The sequence below is a fragment of the Phyllopteryx taeniolatus genome, chromosome 12, assembly GCF_024500385.1.
Source record: "Phyllopteryx taeniolatus isolate TA_2022b chromosome 12, UOR_Ptae_1.2, whole genome shotgun sequence".
Lineage (NCBI taxonomy): Eukaryota > Metazoa > Chordata > Actinopteri > Syngnathiformes > Syngnathidae > Phyllopteryx > Phyllopteryx taeniolatus.
In genome coordinates, this window is record NC_084513.1 from 24,169,609 (window position 1) to 24,188,893 (window position 19,285).

The 19,285-nt window shown below is 43.7% G+C and overlaps 1 protein-coding gene and 1 long non-coding RNA gene across 5 annotated transcripts; both read left to right on the top strand.

Annotated features, from left to right (window-relative positions):
- The first annotated feature begins 261 nt into the window (after window positions 1-261).
- LOC133486642 (uncharacterized) lies at window positions 262-1,975 on the top strand. The gene is made up of 3 exons (XR_009791090.1): window positions 262-392; window positions 759-848; window positions 1,568-1,975. It is a non-coding gene; the product is annotated as an uncharacterized LOC133486642 (long non-coding RNA).
- A 1,087-nt stretch (window positions 1,976-3,062) lies between these two features.
- senp7 (SUMO specific peptidase 7) lies at window positions 3,063-18,330 on the top strand. Of its 4 annotated transcripts, none has more exons than XM_061792566.1 (23): window positions 3,063-3,550; window positions 3,794-3,882; window positions 4,966-5,031; window positions 5,128-5,243; window positions 6,295-6,525; window positions 7,398-7,489; window positions 8,239-8,345; window positions 9,545-9,872; window positions 10,646-10,809; window positions 12,390-12,521; window positions 12,630-12,663; window positions 13,086-13,307; window positions 13,381-13,895; window positions 14,201-14,328; window positions 14,450-14,566; window positions 14,655-14,771; window positions 14,853-14,948; window positions 16,173-16,366; window positions 16,445-16,479; window positions 16,649-16,692; window positions 16,754-16,822; window positions 16,902-17,052; window positions 17,881-18,330. In XM_061792566.1, the coding sequence occupies exons 2-23, from the start codon at window positions 3,826-3,828 to the stop codon at window positions 18,013-18,015; spliced, it is 3,150 nt and encodes a 1,049-aa protein (XP_061648550.1). In that variant the 5' UTR covers window positions 3,063-3,550; window positions 3,794-3,825; the 3' UTR covers window positions 18,016-18,330. The 4 variants fall into 4 exon arrangements, with proteins under 4 accessions (XP_061648550.1, XP_061648551.1, XP_061648549.1 ...); XM_061792567.1 differs by having other exon boundaries at window positions 3,063-3,258; XM_061792565.1 differs by lacking the exon at window positions 3,063-3,550 and adding an exon at window positions 3,575-3,593.
- The last annotated feature ends 955 nt before the right edge of the window (window positions 18,331-19,285 follow it).

A 19,285-nucleotide genomic window follows, 5' to 3' on the forward strand; every position in this document is an offset into this window, starting at 1 on the left:
CCCTTTTTTAACGTCATAGTTTTTTTGTTTAATAAAAGTCAAAAGTTAATGAAACTAAACAAAGTAGCAACGTCATACAATTTGCCTTTCATCAAACTTGATACGTCAAAATGCATTTATTATCACGGCCCAACAAATTGCGAACGAGGTGTACCAGCTCGCCATTTAGGCCCTCTTTCACCTGGTCACGTGTTAAATTGCGTAAACACTCAGCCAATTGGAACGTAACTTTCACCTTAGGTCCCGCCTTCATTGTCATTCGTCGTACTTAATTGGTCATCACCTCTCCAATACTTCCGGGATAGCTTTTGTTTACGCGTCGCGGAAAGAAAAAAAAAAGCTCAAGCAGAGCAAAGTGCAAACTGCCGATATGGTCTGACTGATTATCAAAGGTACATTTGAGTGTTTCTATGTTTTAACCAGAAGTGTCTTTAGTTCAGGCTGCCCACGACGTTGTGTTGTAAACAAATCAGGCAATGTTTATTTACCTCTACACGTACATAAACATTCCTTGTTTTTTTTTTTTTTTAACATTAAGGACGTGTTTGACAGTGTAACTCATCCTGTACGTCCTGTCTGATCAAAGTGTAGGAATAATTATTTTCATGTTTACCTTCCCTGTTAGTCCACTTAAATGTCAATGTTGCCGATGGCTAATTTCAGTGTTATCTCAAGAATTAACACAACTTGTGATCTAACAAGGTCAAGTAACGAGAACATGTGTACGAGTCGACTAATAACAATGTTTTGCATCACAGCGAGCCTCTACGTGTTCAGGAAGATCCGGGCGGCCATTGCCAACAGAGGGCAACTGGAAGAGCCCATTGTGACGCCATGTAGCGCTATCGGTAAGGTTAAAGGTGTTCACGGAAATGACGTCATCGCACATCATTTGCACTGGAAGGGGGGGTGGGGTGTGTGTGTGTGACAATAACCCGAAAGCTCTGACATTGGGTTAAAGTGTTGCACGCCTCTGTCCTGGCTGCTCAGTACAATAAGTGACAGTCGATGGACAATAATAAAAAGGAAAAGAAGAATGCATTTCCTGCCACATGCACGTTCGGTTCATTGACCACTCGAACGTTGTGAATGGTTGTTTGTCTCGATAGGCGCTACGATTGGCTGGCGACTATTCCCGGGTGTGCGCGGCCTCTCGCTTCAAGTCAGCTGGTTGATGTTGATGAGGTTTTTTTCAGCTGCGTTTGAGATGTCCTGTCGAGTTGGCCAATTGTGAAACTGAAATCCCGACGCAACTACTAATAACCCCTGTAATCTACTTCGCTGTTACAATTTGCATGCATGCCCTAACATTTTTTATTGTTTTTAAATGCCAAAAGGTAAGTTTAGTGACTTAAAACGGTTTGTGTAAAGCACTAGTGCGCATATTTTTCTTTTTCCAGTGTGAGTCCGGAAAAGATTATTGCCACGTGTGCCAAATTGTTTTAAAACCAATCAGAGCATCACAGATTGTGTTTGACGTTGTAGAATTCAGCTCTTTTGTCATGAAACATGCCTTTCCATGCATTGTTTTGAGTAAAACGGTCTATTTTCTTCTGCTTCTACTCAGCTGAAAAGAGAGCGGCGCAAGCGCTGAGAGCGCCGCCGGAGGCCTTAATGACGTCTGAAACCGGGGCGACCGTCGGCGGGGAAGCGGACTGCGGGACGCCCTCGACTGTGCAGAAAAATGGCTCCTGAAGTTAAATCAAGAATCACACTGGTCATTAATAAACAGAACTAGTCTTTTTTTTTTTTTTTGTCTGGCAGAAACAGATGCTCACAACAAAGTAATGCTATTAGTCATATTGTTAATTGAATATTCTTCAATAACCACGCTGTGCTCTTGTTAAACCCTCTTCTGAAGTGTTGATACTGCCTGATGCAGCGTGTGAAGACATGACTCACCAACCTCTCCACAGAGGCTGAGCAGGTCTGATGTGTTTTGCATTGATAATATCAATAAACGCGTGAAACTGTGCCACTGCGTCACTGCCATTGCATCATGTATATACAGTATACAAATGCAGTTCTGCGGTCGAAAGTAACATTACAACTCAGCAAAAACAAAAGACAACGCTGTATTCATGTTAGTGGTTAACGTAGTAAGTGGTCTCGTCATATATTTTTGTTTATTTTCACTTGATGCTTGTTGGGCGGGTAGACACTCCAGACACTCAACTAAAAATTTAAAAAGTATTCAATCCCAATTAATGTCCGTCCATCCATTTTCAATATAACTTATCTGCATTAAGAGTCATGGGTGAGCTGGAGCCCATTTCAGTGGACTTTGGGCGACAAACCCTGGACTGGTTGCCAGCCAATCGCAGGGCACATATAGATAGGCAAGCAAGCATTCCATAGAGTCTTTAATTACCTATATTGTGTTTTTTTGAAATGTGGAAGGTAGCCAGAGTACAAACGCACGCAAGCCTGAGGAGTACATGCGAACTCCGCACAGGAAGGCCGGCCGAGATTCAAACCATCAACCTCAGAAGGGTTAGGCAGACGCGATGACAACACCGCATCGCAGCAGAAAATATTTAAAGTAGTTTTTTTAAAATCTGTATTTCTTTTCATCAATTTTTTTTAAATAAGCATATTTTTTATGTTTATGGAGTCACAAAGGAGGCATATATGACGTATTAAATTATAATTTATTATTTTACAAATTCTGTTCTAATCTTACATTGACAAATAAAGGTTAAATTACTAAAATAAATATATTGCTTTATTTATTTAAAATAAATACGTTAAAGAGCCTTTTCAGCTTTGCAGCATACTGGATGGAATTAAATGTTAGCGTTTTGTCCATAAAATTAAAAAAATCAAGCTTTTCCGTTTTGGGAGCAAGAATCGACGACTCGCACCAGCTGTTTGGTTTTAACAGACCTTTATTTAAACAAACAATAGACATATTTACATATTATCAATGAATTATATAACATTACATGAGCGCTTTAACTACTACAATACAATAAAATGATCAAACATTGCAAATAATTAGCAATTTATTAAATCTTTACATTTTTACAAAATCGATCGTTTTTAGTCGTGGCGTATCGTTTCCGGTGTAACCCGGATGTAGCTCTGGCCAACTGGACGAAGCTCTGTGTGTACATATCTTGAATAGCAGTCCACTTCGCTGCCAATAATGACTATTTAGCGTTTTTGAGCGTTGCCCACGGAAGTGCTCGCTTTCAGACAATTGCCCACCCGTCTCCCGCATCTCCGCGTAAAGCTAAAGCAAAACACCGGAACATGGTAGGGTTTTGGCTGTCTGCTGTCCCGTGCATCTTTGTCTGCGTGAGCTAGCGTCGCTGCTAGCGTGGCTAACCGCCGTCTTCATGCTCAATGTAGGCTAACTGCCGAGGAGAAAACGAATGACGAAAACAATGTCACATTCGCGCCCGTGGTGAATTGTGTCATGAAAATAATCTTCGCATACGTTGCGTGGTTAAACAAAACAGTCAGGTCAGCGCATTTGTATTGGTGTCATGCGAGGACCTCAAAGGCATCTCACGAGCTGGTCAAGACGCGTTCACGTCCGTGCGAGGTCAGGAGCTGTTTGTCTTCAATCAAACAAAAACAACAACAATGTGAATGTTAATACGCTCATGTCTTTTTATGTGGGGAAAGGGTTCTTGTTTTCACTGCAAAACGACATGTTAGAATCTAATTTTGTTTTGTCATAAGATATACTTTTTTGCATGTTTGGGAAACCAATTTTCATCTGGCTCCATTTTTTTTCCCCCCCTCAAGCTTTACTGACGTGTTGTGTTCTTGTGTTCTGTCCCAGTGTTGCTGTGGTGGCTTGCTCATTTGGCAGTCATGATGGACACCCAAAAAGCCTTAACGCTTCCATTTACGGTTAACAGGAATAAGCTGGTAAGTGGGACTTGGCTGCCGACACCGCCAGTCTTTTCTCTGAAGGCAGGATGGTCACATTTTGCAATCACACAAGCGACATTTCATCTATGCACTCATTTCCATTCACCTGTCTTCATTATAGACCTCACTGTGGGCTGGTTTTTAATAGTTTAGCATCATATACCAGAAGCACCAGAGTCACTTCTTCTAAGCACTCTTTTAAACCAGAGAATAGCTGTCTTTGCTGTTCTGTGTAAGTGACACAGAATGGTAGGACCAAGTTGTTCAGAATCATCTTTATTGGCCAAGTACATGAAAAAACGCGCAAGGAATTTGTCTCCGGTAGTTGGAGTTATATCATAAAATATATATTTAGGACACAAACACATCAGTATAAGCTAGAGTCATTAAGCAATGTGAGGTGAGGATTAGTGCCGGAATACTGATATAATGACTCTTGCTCAGATGTTGCAAAGAGTGGTCAAGCAATTTAAGGTAACCGTTGCGGTAATGCTCATCAACAACAGTCACGCAAATAACGCCGAGTGACGAAGCTACAACAATGGATATGTTCATAATGTCGCTAGAAAGCCATGAAGGTGCAGTACAACAAGTGCTGTAATACTCTCACGAAGGAGCTGTGCAAAAGTGTCAAAGTGCCTCCTCTAACTGCTCAGTTTGTCACTGTTAAGGTCAGCTTTACAGATGCCACATCTGCCTTGCAGGTGGCGTGTGTGTGCTAAAGACGTCCGCCGCGACACACGATGTCTTAGTATTTTCCTGAGAGAGAAAAAGTGCGTCTGTTCGAGGTGCGGCGAATGGACAACATATCGATTGATAAATTTGCGCGTGGCATCTACTAGGGCGCAGGCCATTATTTCAGGACATGCAGCAAGTCTCAAAATGGCAATCACCCGACTGATTGACTTTGATTGGTGCTTCCCTATGTCTGCTAGGTTTTCTCACGCCGCTGCGGTTTGGTGCACAGTAATAGCGAATCAACTCAAAAGTAACGAACTCCCACCCGCATATCAAATAGCCGGGGTATTTACAACTAGTTTGCTAATTTGACGTCAGCGTGGTAACAATTGTCAATTTCAGATGGATAACCCACTCAGAATCCCCATGATATGTCACTCATCAGAGTTTGGAAAGTTAGAAAGACAGGTACCGTGCTTATCATTTGAGATCATGTTATGTGATTGTTTCGTGACTATTGATGATCATTCCAGAGAGCTCATTATTATTATTTATCACGAACAGGTGTCCTGGGAAGCAATTCCTGGTTGCAAACTCCAAAAATCGGATTTAAAGCTCAAAGGGGGATCCGGGGCGTTTGATCACAATCATGCCGCTCTGCTTAAATGGGGGATGGCCAGGTAAGTCCACACCCAGCAGACATTTGTCACATCCCAATGTCATTTTTTTCCAACTGAAACAAATAAAAACAGGTGGCTAGCAAAGAAACGAGCTATTTCTAGTACCTGGTCAACCTGGCCGATACCATACGTGTGATGTAAACCCCTGCTGCTTGCCCATTGGTCGAGCAGAATCGTCACTGTAACATTTGAGGATAACGTGGCGAGAAATGAAACCAAGTCGGGTGATAAGCTAACTTACAGACAAACATAAATCCTCTTTTTCCAGTTTTATTGGAGGAATATATCCTGTCGTGTTATATCTGAGTCACCATGGGACCGTTCTCCAAGGCCCAGATGGAAAAATAATTGGGACGATCCCGTTGGTGTACGTCATCCTCTGCGACCTCGGGAAGCTGAGATACAGACAAAAACGATCCAAAATACTCGAACCAATATTGTCACTTTTGTTACAGGACATTTACTATTTTTACCGTTTAAGTCGAGATGGAACTGTAGTCGTAACTTTTACCAGCATTACAAAGGTTCGTGCACCGCATTCTTCGACGATCAGACTACATTTTATCACCAATTTAAAGGCGACATATTTTGCCAAACCCAATTTTTCTAGTAATTGGGATGTCATTTTGTCACTGTGGTGCCTCAGTAAACATGTGAAATATGGATTAAAATCGTGCCCGCACTTATCTACGTCACGAGCAAAGAGCGCCGCCTTTCCGCTCAAGCATCTCCTAAACAACGTAACAAACACGTGCGCTACACAGAGGCAACCAATCAGAGGAAAGGGGGCGGTCTTAGCCAAATATGGACAAAGCAGACACAAAACGGGGTCAAACGGAGTTAGCTGTCAGATGGGCCTTTTCTGGTTGACACTTTTATACTAAATCCATGTTAGAGAGTCACTCTGAAATGAGTCAAAATAGCCAAAATAAGAGACCTTTAAGAAATTGCAAAGGTTTCACATACTTTTTCCTCACAGTGTATTTTCGGCAGGACAAATTAAAGTGCCAGGTAAAAGACATCGGTGGATAACACCTCTCTTGCCCCGCAGAAGGAGGCTTTGCCTGGTCCTGACAGATGTGTTGAAGACGGAGGTCGGCAAGTCTTTTCTGGACAAGCGACAGGGTCGCACGTGCTGCAAAAAGGCGCAAACGGCGAGCGAGAGAAGCCCGTGCAAGAAGGAAGCCGTCAGGTGTCGAGGCCAGAAGCCCCCCAGGAACGACAGGAACGAGACTGCAACGCCGGAAAGTGTCAGGAGGAGCGCGCCCGCATCCCTACAAAGGTAACGTTACATTTTAATGGAGAAAATTTGAACGTGACGTCTGGAGAAGTGACTGGACACGGCCAAAAATAGACATTTTGAGTCTTTCACCTACTGGAACGTGAATGCAGAGGGTCTTCAGTTTCTGACAGAGTTCCGTTCCTACGGAACGCAAATGTATACGAAAGTCGTGCCATGGTCAATCGCTCATCTATGGTAACGTAAGAGTAAAGTCATTTTGCAGTAAATACTTGTGTGGGGAAAAAATTGATAGCTCTAAACAATCTGAGTATGAGTATGCTAGCTCGGCAGCAGCTGAACATGCGTTTTGAGCTGCGTGTGTTCTGAAGCCATCTCGTTCATTGCGAGACCTCGAAAGCCCGACTTCTGGGGCCATCTGTGCAGTCACTATTGAAAAATGTCTCATTTTCCCCCCCCCAAAAACTGAAATAATCTGTTCCAGGGTCAAACTGTTGCTGTCGCAGAACATTTGTCCACGCTGTACAGACAATTAAGTTACTAATTAACATTCTTAACTGTCATACATGCGTAAATAGAAGTCATCCACTTTTTAAATCATGAAAACAAATGTGTCGTGAGACGAGTGACCTCGAGTGAAGACTTGCGTTTGCCTTTTTAACATTTTTGAATTGTAAAAAGAAATGAATCGCTGTTAACAAACCTAAATGTAAGCACGAGGAATTCTTGCCGCAATTTCAACTTTAGCGATGAATTGGATTAGCAGTGTGCCCTGCATATTCGCGGTATGGTCATTTTCCATTACGTGTTCTATGGTTGTCATCACAATTAGTTTCTTTGCTAGCCCTCCCTGTCGGCATAAAAAAAACCAAAACAAAACAAAAAAACATTGAGGACCTTTTGTGTTTCTGCAGGTCGAGCCTCAGGAAGAGGTTGCATTCTGTTGACAATGGGGAAGAAAGCGAGGACGTGCAGCCGACCAATGGGGAGGACTACGGCGTCGTAGGTAGGCAGCACGGACAGCTAGTTAGTTCTATACTAGCAGCTTGCAAAACGCTATTAGCAATAATTGTGTGATTTTGTGCTCATCGATGTTTTGGAGGGTGAATGTCAAAGCTGTATCACAGCAGTTAACGTTGTCTTTGAGTGAGCGCATGATGCTGCAGAATTTGGGAGCAATAAAGATCATGTATTGTTCAAAATCTGTTTTTCAGAGCACCTTATTAAGAAACCCATGATGAACGTAGCTACATGTACATTGTTTTATGTCCTTAGATCTTTTTGGGAAAGTGCAACATCAATCGTCTTCTTTTTCAGAAATAAAGGCTGCAAACCAAAGCAACTGTCACACTTTTATCAGAATCATCTTTATTTGGCAAGTATGTCAAAAACGCACGAGGAATTTGTCTCCGGTAGTTGGAGCCGCTCTAGTACAACAACAGTTGACAGCGAATAATAACATTTTTTACAACCGGTCCGCGACCCACCCAAAATGCAGTAGTCCCAAAAACAATGAACCTACAAATAATACAATTTGTTCCTCCTTTGCACCATACTTCATTAGTTTTTAAAAGGGGACTTGGAGTGAGCTGTTAGTTGACGTACATCACAAGTTCATCGCAGGTTTAACGATACTCCAAGCCGGACAAAAAGCGTCTGCAATGACGTAGCGCATTTTTCCTGTCATGCGTTCTTGACAACACAATGTTCTTGGTGGCAATCGGGTTGTCAGTACTTGTGGTGTTTTGTCTACAGACTGCGGCTTGTCAGTGAGCTGGAAGCCGGCGGAGGATGCCGGAGACGCTGATGAGTTTTCCCCGACTCCCATCAAGGACATGGGGACGCAAGAGACACATTGTCTGGTGAGTGGCTGCCAAACATTCCAACATTATGATGGTAACTATTATGGATAATGCACATTTGATAACATTTCCCATCATTATTTTTTTTTTTTATGCCTAGATCAGACTACAGGATTTTAGCCCCGATTAGCTAACGCGGCCGATTTCTAAGATCGGGCCCAACGTATTTTGTCGGGAACGACAAAATTTCTTGTAGTGTGACATAATCCACAAACAACGATTTGGCCCTACGACGGCAAAAAGAAAAGTCTCGCATTTTTGATTGATTTATTTTTTGTAGTGTGACATATCAACGACAACTATCCGACAGCGCGCCTCAATGTCGACCAATAGGATTGCGTAATGTGACTGGCACATCGCCTCCCGTGCATGCCGTTGTTAACATTTAGTCACGCGCAGAAGCCAATGTTTAGCGAAGCTTTAGCGCATGATTTGATACAATGTCGGCTCGTTTACGTACAACCGTTAATGCTAGCACTAGCTTGCTAGGCTACATCGCGTTTTGTTGTATGCTTGCGAGCCGTACGGTATTGAAAGAATGTCCTCTCCTAAGCACCGGTGATGACCACCACACGTTGACCGATCACACGTTTTCTGGTCGCGCCTCTCCGACAGTGATTGATTTGTCAAGATAAAGCGCAGCGATCGTAAAAGACGAAATACGCGGTATCGGAATACATGCCGTGTCGTGTTGCCACTGTTTGACCGAGATACGGCAAGATTTCATGGCGGTAGTCTGACTTCGTCCAATCGGGAAAGACCAAATTTGTCTTGTAGTCTGATCCAGGCATTATTATTGAGACGAACAAGCTCTCAATGTTCTGAACTCCTGTTTTAATGCCCATGTTATATTGCGTAGAGTCATGCTACCTGTTGCAAGGGCCTAGTACTTACGCATTTCTCTGTTTCGCTGTTGCTATTCCACTTGTGCTTTTATTGTATTTGAGGATATACTTGCATATTTTGGAAATGACCGTGTTACCCGTCTCATTTTTGGTCAAATATTTCCACATACCACATATGGTACTTGCGAGCCAACTAAAGATGCCCAATGCTGATTGCAATCAAGTGCCCTGCATTATTCCTCTTTTGCTCCTAGAAATGATGAATCAACAAATTCAGCAAAATTCTGTTATTTTGAATCAATGCCAATCTCCAGTAATAATCGGACACTCAAAAGTTGTGTTATCCGTGAACAGAAGAGGAGAAGAAAAATAGGCAGAAGGACCAGGTGCAACGGAACCAGCGGCCCAAAACGCCAGCGAGAAAGCGTGCTTCGCCTCACGGGGGAAAGCAAAGGAGACGGAGGACTGGCGCCGGCTAGTCTGGTCGAACCCGGAGAAGACTGCGATGCGGACGACGCGGACGGCGGCCTGGTCCGGTTCGCCTCGGAGGCGGTCGGCGGAGCGACGCGTCTCGTCCCGGTCGCCAATACCAATTCGGAGCCGGCGGACGTCGTCGGATGTCCCGGTTTCAGTCGGTTGCCTTCACAGGACGACTCATCCCAGGCCGTTCCGGGAGAGCCGAGTGAGTGCGCACGGGACCGGTCGAGATGTACATACAGCCAGCGAGAGCATTTCATGTAAATCTGTACAAAATAAAAACACTTCAGGAAAACCTACAAATGCCTATAATACATAATGAACATGCTTTCACAAATTAGTACGGCCCTCGGAGGACTTCATAACAACTAAAATGGCTGCTGTGGGCGGAAAGAATTCCTCGTCCCTCTGTTGTTATTCAATTGTCATGTTACATTTATACTCTTTTTCATATAAAACAATACAAAATTGTCAAATTTTTTGGGGGACAACAATTTTTTTACATTTTTTTGCAAATCATAATGCTGAATTATAATGGTGATATTTTTTTGTTGGGTTAATTTTTAAACAAACAATTCTTGAATAAGTGGAGATAAACCGCCAATAAGTGTTTTCAGGGTTAGTTTCCCCCCCCCCAAAAAAAACAAAAAACAAAAAGAAAAACAAACAAATTGAGAATAGAAAATGTGCCTTTCTTTTTATTGCATTTGCTAGCGCGAAACGCCTTTGATTTTGTAAGTACTTACAACGTATGTTTGTTTATATATTTAGTTTTATAATTGTCCTCCGCTGTAAGTTATTGGAGTTCAATCAATTTTGAATTTGACCTTGGCAAATATGGATGTTAAAAAAAAAAAGATTTTCAGCCTTAACGGTCCTCGACCCATTTTGACTTTTTTTTGTTTTTTTTATTTGAATGTTTTTTGAAATGAGAAGTGTATCTACCTCCTTTATGATCTTTTTTTTTTTTGCTTTCAGTTGTGTTATCCAGTGACGAAGAGGAGGGCGGCGACGTTATCCAACGGCGTGTTCGTACGGTGTTCTCGGTGGGAGATGCAGGAGACGACGGGCACTGTGGGCAGCAGGCGACGCAGGAAGTTGCGTTCAAAGACCTTGGCAGCCCTGACATGCAGAATGTAGAGGTGGGCTCATTATCTCCCTCTGTGTTCCATTCAAATATGTCAAAATCACCTTCTGTGAGCACGGATAATAAAATATGGTTGGCGTTCAAAATATTTCTCTCACATCGCAAGTAAAACAGTTTAAATGCCACAGAAACAATCAATTGTGAGAGCTATAACTGTGGTTAACATGCATTTATATAAATTTCCCATGAATTGTTGTTGTGAACCCTATGAATTTCAACGATTTCATTTAAACGGAAAAAGCCAGAAAAAATGGTTTCAGGTCAAGGGTGGCTGGATATTCTTTTAGAGTGTCCAGCAGGGGGTGCTCTAGTAGCAGTGCAGATAATGGTTTAGAACTGCATTACTGCTTTTTAAAAAAATGGTTCTTTAAAAAAATGTTTTCCATTTTTTTTTTTTTTACTAAAAGTTGTATTGATTGTATAATGTAATGCCTGATGGCTCATATGGGTTTGCAGCGTTAAAAACAAAAACAGACCATTGATGTTGGCCCTTGCTTTGAATTGTCTCCTTGTCGTCCGAGGCCGTGTGATTGAGTTATAAAGTCTTTGTACTGTGCTGTAGGGCTGGACGGTTGTGGAAAAAATACTCATTGGGATTTTGATTGATATTGAAATCATGATTAGTCACTGATGGTGTAGTGGTACACTCGCCTGCCTTTGGTGCAGGCAGCGTGGGATCAGGTCCCACTCAGTGACGGTGTGAATGTGAATGCGAATGGTTGTCCGTGTCTATATGTGCCCTGCGACTGACTGGCGACCAGTTCAGGGTGTAGTCCGCCTTTCGCCCAAAGTCGGTTGGGATAGGCTCCAGCGTCCCGCGACCTTAACCAGGATAAGCGGTGTTGAAATGGATGGATTGGGGAGGGGGGGGGGGTGTGAGCGTTTTTTTTATACTGGCCATGACTTTATCTGTTGTTCCTGCTGTACGCGCCTTGGCCTCTGGGAGGCAGTGTGGTGTGGTGCATGAATGGAGCTGCATATTACAGTCAGCTAAAATAAGAGTAGAAGAAGAAAGTCAAAAGAAAACTTTCTTCAACTATTTTTTTTACAAATTAGGAAGAACACATGCATGTGAATATTGTTATATCATGTCTGCATGTGCTACTACGGTGTTTGTGTGTGAATATTCGTTATTTGAAGCTAAATCCGTCTCGTGATCTAATGCTAATATTAGCTAGCCCGTGAATAGGGTTTTCCATTGACTGTTAGCATTAAGCTGGTGATTTGTAAAACGATGTGTGTCTTATGTTTAAATATACAATGTTTGTAATTCTGTTCGTTTGTTGTGCATTTAGATTTACAGTAAACTCCAACCGGGGTGTCAGTAAACATCTTAAAGCACACTCGGGGAGGGCAGAAAAACATGCGGCACACGCTTGCTACAAGTAACACGGTGCGTTTCCAACGCGGGAAACACAACCCGCACTGCTGCACATGAATCGCTTTTCTTCGATTAGAACGTTTCTATGAACGTGAGAAGCCAAAATCGAAATCACGATTACATTTCGATGAATTGCTCAGCCCTACTGTGCTGGGCATGTAACTCATTATGCGTGTTGACTTTTTCCTCCACAGGTGTTGCATGTGGTTGTAGGCGAGCGGGGGTCGACTTCTTCCATCCCTAAAATCGACCGCTCTGTCCTGGGTGTGGCCTTCACCTCCATGTTCTGTGGAGGTTACCAAGGGAACGCAAATGGAAACCTTGTGGTACATGGTTTTTTTTTTTTTTTTTTTTTTTGTCCTCCTACAATATCACCACCTTGTAATGAGATGACCCGGATGTAAATATACTGACTTGTTTTTGCTCCTCGACAGATAGTGAACCAAAAAATCATCATACCATTGAAAGGTAATGTTGTTGTTGCCCGTCTACTTTAGCATGTCGAAAAAAGCATTTGGGTTCCGAGAATAGACGCCCGCCCCCCAGACCCGAGTGAATCTGCGAACGTTTTAAGTCCTAGTTACTTGAGGACGTGAAGACCATACAATATGACGTGACATCTGTAAAGCTGAAAAAAGTTGCCTAAATAGTGTATCAAACAAATAACTATAAAATCCATGCAAAAGTATAAATGAAAAATCCCCAAAGAATGGATGGAGGAAAAAAGTTGTTGGCCACTATATGTGGAATAATACAGCTTCACAAAAACTGCAGTAAAGTCTGCTCTCTATTATAATTCTCTTATTATTTCTGCATTCTTCATGAGTACTTGTCATTTAAACATAGGAGGCAGCTGTGCTAAGGCAATTGCGCTCTCTCGTCGTCCTCAGACTCAAGCCAGCAGTCGGACGTGACGTTGACCTTGGAGCGTACGGAGCTGAGGAGGTACAGCGTTTGGGAACAGGAGGAGCTGGAGTCCAGGGGGCTCCGCTGGCCGTCCGGCGCAGAGCCTCGCACCGTCCTTTTGTTTTGTGTGACCCAAAGTGCCGCAGCGGCTGTACACAGGGATCTTCTCCGCCTGCGCGCCCAACACGGCGCGCCGCCCGGCACCGGTAAGACATCTGGAAGGCTCACGCGATCCGCGCCCGTCCGCAACAACACGCTTGTCTTTCCGATGTCTCGCAGGAAATCCGAGCCCCTTCCTCGTGCTGACTCTCAAGGACCCCCTGGTGGGCATGGAGGGGGCTGTGTTGCGCTCTCTCCTGGAAATCGATTGTCTCAACTGTCTGACAAGCGAAAGCCACGCGGACGGGCTCGAGCTGAAGGACTTCATCAGTCCAGATCTTTCACTGGACGAAAGTCTGGAGCTGATCAAATCCAGCGGCCGAGACCCCCACTTGCTGCGAAGGCTCGGCCTGGACGCGGCCGAGCCGGACCGAGGGAGTTCGAGCTCCGATTCCGACGTGGATCCGCTGAATGCAGAGGCGGAGCGCGCGCTGCTGCTAGACATGTGCGAGCTGGAGACCCTCCTCGATCTTGAGCGGGGGACAACTCCCACGCAGGAGCAGGACCAGGAGCAGGACCAGGACCAGGACCAGGACCAGGACCAGGAGCAGGACCAGGAGCAGGAGCAGGAACAGGAACCAGAGGAGGACGCTGGAATGCAACACAGTCCGGAGGAGGATCAGAAAAATCAAGGGGTACGACGTCCCGTCAATTTCCCTCACATCTTGCGCTACCTCAGCCAAAATAGACAGCAAAAACATTATTAGCAGAAATGGATTTGACTGATGGCTCACATCCACTTCCAATCAGCAGGCACTAGCTCAATTCGTAGACGTTAACGTTCACACATGGCCATTACTGTTGCTAACCAAAACAGCATCGTTTGTCAAGTCCCACAGATGAATTCAAGTCTGGAGTCTCAGCGGCCGCCACTCCAATATTGTAAACGAGTTTCAAGAAAGTTTGCAGTGAAAGATAACGTGCTCCTGCTGTGTTACAGGAGGACAAACACGCAGGCACGCCTCTGTACACAATTTGTCGGCGGAGAACCGCAGGAACGTACACGGTGACCATGTGTCAGCCAGACTCCACTTGGGTCAAATACAAACATCAGGGCCTGGCCCACCGGTAGGTCGGAGGAATGGATGAATGAAGCTGAAATGATATGTGAGCGAATCTGCAATTTTGCGAGGGGAAAAAGTCGTACGAGGACACTCGCTTATTTGCTCTTTCTTCAACTTGTGTCCAGGTTGATCCAGTTTCCTCCCCCGCCACTCAAAGGTGGAATCACGGTGACCATGGAAGACCTGCAGTGTCTGGACAGCGGCCAGTACCTCAATGACGTCATCATCGACTTTTACCTCAAGTGAGCGTCGTGACGACGATAAAGCGACCGACGCCTTCGGTTGGTGTGCCGCGCTCACGCGGCGTTAACTTGTGCGCTCTCGACTCAGATACCTCCTCCACAACTCGCCGCGGGCCGTTGTCGAGCGCTCGCACATCTTCAGCAGCTTCTTCTACAAGCAGCTCACTCGCAGAGACAACGCCAGTGAAGGCAACGCCACAGAATCGTGAGTCTTTTTTTTTTTTTTATCGCAATATGAAGAAGCGTTTGTAAGAACTACTCTGAATTAATTAATTTGAACGTTCAGCTGTCAGAGGCAGAAGCGGCACCAGCGAGTGAAGACGTGGACGCGCCACGTGGACATCTTCAAAAAGGACTTCCTGTTTGTTCCTGTCAATCAGGAGTGAGTTAACGCGCATGCGCAAACGTCAATTCATAATGTTTCAAGAAAAAAAATGATGAAAAGGTCAAATATAATGGGAATTTGTTTGTATTTTTCAAAAATAGTTGTAATATTGCAAAAAGAAATCCAAAATATTACTAATAAGGATAATGATATGGTAATAAAGTTATATATTCAAGTTGCTGGACTTAATTTCTACTATTACGAGAAAAGAGTTTGTTTCCAGATTAAAGTCGTAATATTCTGGGGGGAAAGCTGTAAGGGTGATGTGAATCAAGTTGGAATGTTTTCGAAGAACGTTTTAAACATTATAAAAAAAAGGTCATGGTTTCTCAACAATAAAGTAGCAGCATGTTGAGAAAAATGTTTTAATACAACCCCAATCCCAATGAAGGTCAACATAAAGAATAATACATTTTATTGCTCAGTCATTCACCAGCAAAGATGGGGCGAGGTTCACCTCTTTGTGCACAAGTGCGCGAGAAAATAGTCCCAACAGTTTCAGGACGATGTTCCTCAACGTACAATTGCAAGGAATTTAGGGATATCATCATCTACGGTCCATAAGATCATCCAAAGGTCCGGAGAATCTGGAGAAATCACTGCATGTCAGCGGCGAGGCCGAAAACCAACGTTGAATGCCCGTGACCTTGCGGCTACTAGACAGTCCAGACCTGTCTCCCATTGAAAAATGCGTGGCGCATTATGAAGCGTAAAACTACGACAACGGAGACCCCGGACTGTTGAACGGCTGAAGCTGTACGTCGAGCGAGAGTGGGAAAGAATTCCACCTGCAAAGCTTCAACAATTCGTGTCCTCCGTTCCCAAACGTTGATTGAATGTTGTTCAAAGAAAAGGTGATGTAACACCGCGGTAAACATGACCCTGTCCCAGCTAAAACCAATCAAGTTGATCAGTTTGAACATGAAATATCTTGTCTTTATAGTGTCTTCGATTAAATATACGTCGAACATGATTTGAAAATCATTGATCTTTAACACAACGTCCCAACTTCATTGGAATCGGGGTTGTATTACAAGAATCAAATCGTGCTAGTCGGGGAAACAAAATACATGTTGCAATCAAAAAAATCAAGTTGTAAAGTTACTAGAAAAAATTGCAGCGTTATGTGAACAACGTCAACAACACAGCATGGCGGAGGATAATGCCGATGTTTTGGAACGCTACTAAACGTGATGATGATAACGATGTTTGTCTTTTTAGGGCTCACTGGTATCTGGTGGTCATCTGCTTTCCCGGACTGGAGGAGTCCAGGTCGGAGCCCTGGACAGAAAGTAGCCACAACGGGGCGGACGAGCCGCCCGAGCAAGAGGAAGCCGGAAGCTCCAATGAAGCGACGCCGTCGCCGCCGCCGCCGAAGTTGAACCGCAGCAACAGTGTGGACGCCGCATCTTCGGGTCGGTTACAGGAAGCCACGCAGTCGTCCATTTCACCCGAATGAATGCAAATGCTCAAGGTCGTTTCATGTGTTCTAGGGAAAGAGACGACTAAAGCCTCTCGTAGTCAAGTGGTGAGTGCCAATTGATCATTTATTGAATTATTATATTATACCATGTTTCCACATATCGTGGCACAAGGAATTAACGACACTCAGCGATTGAGGTGCGGCGTCGACGAGAGCGGCGGCCGCCTCGTCAATCATAACAATAATTCTTTTTTTTGTTTTGCTTCCCTAATAGAACTGCACAGAGAAAAGCTGCCATCGAAACGTCGTCTCGAAGAGGTGAGCGGACACAAAAGGTTTCGCCTTGAACACTTGAAGTGAATCTTCCCTTTGCCTTTAGGCCTTGCATTCTCATCATGGACTCGCTCAAATTGTCTCTTCATGAGCGTATCTTTAAAGTGTTACGAGAGTGAGTAAAGCGTCTTCGTAGTTAGTGCGTGTCTTTTACGAAGGAGCTCAACCGTTTGTGACCTTTTTCGTGGCGTCAGGTACCTGCAGTCGGAGTGGGAAGCGCGTCGCGGCTCTTCGCGCGACTTTGGTCCCGACCAGATGAAAAGTTCCCACTGTCAGGTTCCTCTGCAGGACAACAGCAGCGACTGCGGTCTCTACCTCCTGCAGTATGTGGAGAGTTTCCTCAAGGTAGTGAGCACCTTCATCTTTATACCGTGGCACAATGAATCACTTAATGAACAACTCGTCCATCTTCAAATGAATCGTTGAATGAATTGTTTGGAGCCATTGTTTAACTTAAAATTGTCCGAATCCTCTGATTTCAGCCTCTCAGCAGTAAATATTCTTATTCCTGTAGTCCTTCATTAAAAAAAAAAAAAAAATAAAAAATAAAAAAAATTGGCCAATTTTTTGCAGATTATTTTATTCATTTTTTTTTTACACACAAAAATAATGACAGTCAAGCATTCATAAAAAAGTTTGCAAAAAATTGGCCAACTTTTGCCAATTTTTCTTTTGAACACATTACAACATAAGTTCCATGTTTTCAATAAGTTTCGGTGTTTATGTGTGTCATTGTTTGAAATGGATCGATTGATTGGTTATCAGCATTGTACTCTTGTCAAATATCCGAATCGGCTTCAAAAATCCATATCGGACGCGCCGTAAAAATGTAAGAAATAAAATTTAGCCCAGAATCTTTTTCATTTCCAAATGGCTAATTGAATAAATACGTGTCCAGACAACGGCTGTCGATCTGCTTCGAGGCTCTCGCTCCTCCTCATCTTCGTCCCTCGGCTTGACTCGCTCTCGTCAGTCCACTGAGCGACTTTAGAGTTCCCGCCGCAGCGAGCGTTTGGCGCCGCTCGCATGATATTCCGGTAGCTTGGTGACGCCTTGACTGTGCGTTCGCCCCCTGGTGGTTGGCCAACTACTGGCGCTTCGTTAAATATGCAGCCGAGCCCAGCCGGAGTAGTCCATGGATGGTTCATGTCATATTTCTTTTTGCGCTTCCAGGACCCCGTGGTGCACTTCGATCTGCCGCTACACCTGCAACGCTGGTTTCCGCGGCGACAAGTGCGCAGCAAGCGAGAGGAAATCCGCGATCTGGTGCTGCAGCTGTACCGACAGCAGAAGACGAGCAAAAAGTGAATCGGCGACGCACATTTCTGCCTGAACTCGAACTCCTTTTCTGAATCGCGGTCGGCCAGAGTGACGACGCAGGCGACTGACAGCTACTTTTAAACTGAAATGTACATTCTTTTTTGTTCTGTGTTTTTTTTTTTTATCCATCCTAGAGCTTTTTTAAAGACTGTTATAATATTATTTGCAAGTTATTTTTGATAAATATGATGGCGTTTATTTAATTTCTACACAAAATCACCTGTCAAACAAAAAGTGTGTCCAGAAGTGGTAACAATTTCCAAATGTAGTTTGTGTAACATAAATTGTTCCGATTGGAATTGATTTGGGCTGCTGATATTTTCATTGATTCGGACAAAGTGCTTCACGGCAATGCTCGAGTTGATTATTAAGGCCACATTGAAAAGAGGAAAAAAGGAGAATTAGGGTGACGCGCAACCAACTTCGGCATTGTGCAAAAAGAGGACGAAGCACCTCCTTCCGGTTCGGCACACCGGCGGCGGCGGCGGCGGCGGAGGAGAGCGGGACAAAAGCCCCTGGAGGAATATTTCAACCTTTTGTTTTCCACAAGACGTCTTCGAGAGCTTCCAAAGATGATCACAGCCGATGTTTCCATGGAAAAGGATGACGCGCTGCGGTGACCCCTAACGAGACAAGCCGAAAGCAAAAGAAGAAGGCTTCGTTTGTGTTTACATATATCAATATGTAAATCAATGATATACTCGTATTGAACTTTTGTCTAAAGATGCCAGCGATATAGAATTTTAATTTTTTTTTTTAGCCTGTTGGAGTTCAAACCGTCATGTCGTCAGGCTGTAGTTATCGCTGTGCGCATAGGAAGTCCGCCGGCCTATTTTCTGGTTTGGTCACGTGAACAGGGCCCATTTAGTGGGGGGGGGGAGAAAAAAAAAAAAAAAAAAAAAAAAGTCGCCACTTGGAAATGTCAGTTTTTTGTTTTTTTTTGGGTTGAGAAAAACGTTTCCATGAAAAGGAATGCATTCGCAGCAATTTGAGAGAAATGTAATTTTGGACAAAAAGTCAGATTATGAGGAAAAAAAACGGACATTGCAAGGAAGTGTTATTGTTAATTTGTTAGAAAAAAAGATGTTTCATTGTGAGAATAAAATGGTAATGCTGCATTCAGAGAGAAGAAAAAAAAAAAAGACTTTTCCCCACTTCTAATCTTTAAAAAAAAAAAGTCAGAATATGAATATAAAAGTTGGGATAAAGCAATAGGGATATGACTTTTTTTTTTCCTGAAGAAAACAACAATACAATA

Bases quoted from the DNA above. Each gene is read 5' to 3' on its own strand.
- senp7 (XM_061792566.1), top strand. From the start codon at position 3,826: ATGATGGACACCCAAAAAGCCTTAACGCTTCCATTTACGGTTAACAGG. The intron at 9,873-10,645 runs GTGAGTGCGCAC...TTTTGCTTTCAG, and splicing joins GGCCGTTCCGGGAGAGCCGA to TTGTGTTATCCAGTGACGAA. The intron at 16,693-16,753 runs GTGAGCGGACAC...CTTTGCCTTTAG, and splicing joins CGAAACGTCGTCTCGAAGAG to GCCTTGCATTCTCATCATGG.